This window comes from Amblyomma americanum, chromosome 10 (genome assembly GCF_052857255.1).
Source record: "Amblyomma americanum isolate KBUSLIRL-KWMA chromosome 10, ASM5285725v1, whole genome shotgun sequence".
Taxonomy (NCBI): Eukaryota; Metazoa; Arthropoda; class Arachnida; order Ixodida; family Ixodidae; genus Amblyomma; species Amblyomma americanum.
Window position 1 is genome coordinate 20,936,139 of NC_135506.1, and position 2,192 is coordinate 20,938,330.

At 50.5% G+C, this 2,192-nt stretch overlaps 1 protein-coding gene across 1 annotated transcript; it reads left to right on the forward strand.

Annotated features, from left to right (window-relative positions):
• The first annotated feature begins 228 nt into the window (after nucleotides 1-228).
• LOC144108071 (kelch domain-containing protein 3-like) lies at nucleotides 229-1,735 on the forward strand. The gene is made up of 2 exons (XM_077641352.1): nucleotides 229-1,289; nucleotides 1,675-1,735. The coding sequence occupies exons 1-2, from the start codon at nucleotides 229-231 to the stop codon at nucleotides 1,733-1,735; spliced, it is 1,122 nt and encodes a 373-aa protein (XP_077497478.1).
• Nucleotides 1,736-2,192: the final 457 nt, after the last annotated feature.

Genomic DNA, 2,192 nt, shown 5'->3' on the forward strand with positions numbered 1-2,192 from the left:
TTTCTTGGTGACAGCGGCAGCATATTTTCTTACCCGAAATCTCAATCGTTTGCGCATCGCAGAATACCAAAAATATTCGCATACCTGACGCACATAGTCACCCGCGTCCGCACGCGCCACGGACACCTGCCATGGTCTTGCTGCTTCAGTAGGGCGCCGCATGATGCCGCCACCGTCGTTAGAACAACCGATCACGGTTTCTGAAGGTGCTATACGCCTGTGTCAGATATGATGTGGACGCTGAGGCTCCTCGGCGTTCCGGAGGGCTTTTCCAAAAGGGTTGTCGCCATCAGCGGCAAGGCATACTTCTTTGAACGTTCCAGAGAGGCCGGGACTCACGCCTTGCGGAACCCCGTCGACGTGTTCATTTTCGATATAGCGTCATACCAGTGGCATAAAGTGCAAACGGAGCTGCCCAACGACGAGCCAACTGACATTTCCCGCAGCACCGTTGTAGCGTACGGCCAGTGCGCGTACCTGTGGGGCCGCCCGTGCAACGGGGCATTAAACAACCTTCTTTACCGCTTCGATCCCAACACCCTGACATGGAGCCGTCCACAGGTGACCGGTGAGGTGTTGACATCACTTTACAGGAGGACAGCTTGCGTTGTAGGTAACCGCATGTATATCTTTTGTATCACGAACGACTTGTTAGATACGAGGGCCCTTGACCTAGACACCATGGAATGGCATCGTTTTTCCACCAGTGGAGAGGCCCCAGGTTGGCGCAGCTACTTCACCGCGTCTGTCATTGGGACCCGAATCTACGTGTGGGGTGGCGCTGTATGGGACCCTTCTTTCGGCATTCGCGAGTGCGAAAACACAATATACTACCTAGAAACGACCACTTCGACCTGGGTGCGCCCACGCGTACAAGGTGTTCCCCCCGTCGCTCGGGAAGGGCATGCAGCTCTTGTGTACAAAGAAGAGCTTTACATTTTCGGAGGTCTCAGTCTCTCTCAGGGCACATATTGTGCAGACATGCACAAGTACGACCCCGAGACGTCGTGCTGGACCGAAGTAAGGCCACGTGGCTTAGGCCCGTCGCCGGGTTCGTCGCGTGGCTACTTCACTACTGGTGAAAGAGTGTTTGTCTTCGGTGGCGTTGATCCGGTACTCAACCCGGAGGACTTGCAGGTGACATGGAAGCGGACCGATCTCCACGTGTTGCACTTGGACCCGACGCTGCAGAACTTGTGCATACTTGCAGTCATCGATGCCCGGCTTGACATAAGCAGCTTACCACCAATCATTAGAAAGAAGATCAACGACATCACTTCACACCCAACGTATTCTATGGAAAGACGCTGGATCTCAATCCAACGAAGTGGTTTACACGGAGCAAGGGGGGCGGTGCAGCAATAGTTAAGGTTTCGGCTTCCCAGCTCACGATGGTAGTAAATATATATTTTGCTTGAAAACATCCGCTTTCTTCCCGATCGATTTTCGCATGCACAAGACATTCGATGGTGTTCTCATAATGTACATGTGTCTCAGGGGAGTTGGTTTCTTTAATAGCGCGATCTAATGTGCCGAACGAAGGTGCATTCACTGATATCCATTCGACAACCTGGCGGTCTTTTCAAACGGCTTGAGATAGCACCACTTGAGCCTCAAGCTACTGATCGGCTGAAGCTCATCATGTAGCACTTCTTTGTGGTCCTTTCATTGTAGACTGCAGGTCTACCGGTTTGATGTGGCTGTAGGCGTGGATGTGAGCTCCAGGCCAGAATAGCTCGAGAAAGCCACAGACTTCTTACTTGCTTCCGCATGCCTGCTCTTAGACTGATGCTAACTGTAAATGTTCGCTCATCTTATAGCCGACAATGTTATATCCGCTTTTTCCTAATTACGATGTGTTTCAGTGAAGGCGGACCAGAATTTTTCAGAATAGGCTTTTTGAGGTATGAAGGTGGTTTCTGCAGCACAATAATGTGTAGGCGAACATCATAAAAGAGGTGAATGATGGTAGCTAATTAGGCATTTAATTTCTAATCCATTTTTCACTATGAAAGTTGGACGTCTGGTTGCAATTAGATGTTTGTAGCCGGTTGTTAGTAACCGACGTAGCAGTTTTTAGAATTTCGAAAACGCCATTACACTCGGCGCTGTGGCTTAACAAAATTGGCCACTTCTACTACTTACGTGCACTGGAGCGGGATTTTGCCTTCATGCTCTTCGATTGCGCATGT

Excerpts from the sequence above, each read along its gene's own strand:
- LOC144108071 (XM_077641352.1), top strand. The coding sequence starts at position 229 with ATGATGTGGACGCTGAGGCTCCTCGGCGTTCCGGAGGGCTTTTCCAAA. Across the intron at positions 1,290-1,674 it reads GACATCACTTCACACCCAAC|ACTGCAGGTCTACCGGTTTG; the intron begins GTATTCTATGGA and ends CTTTCATTGTAG.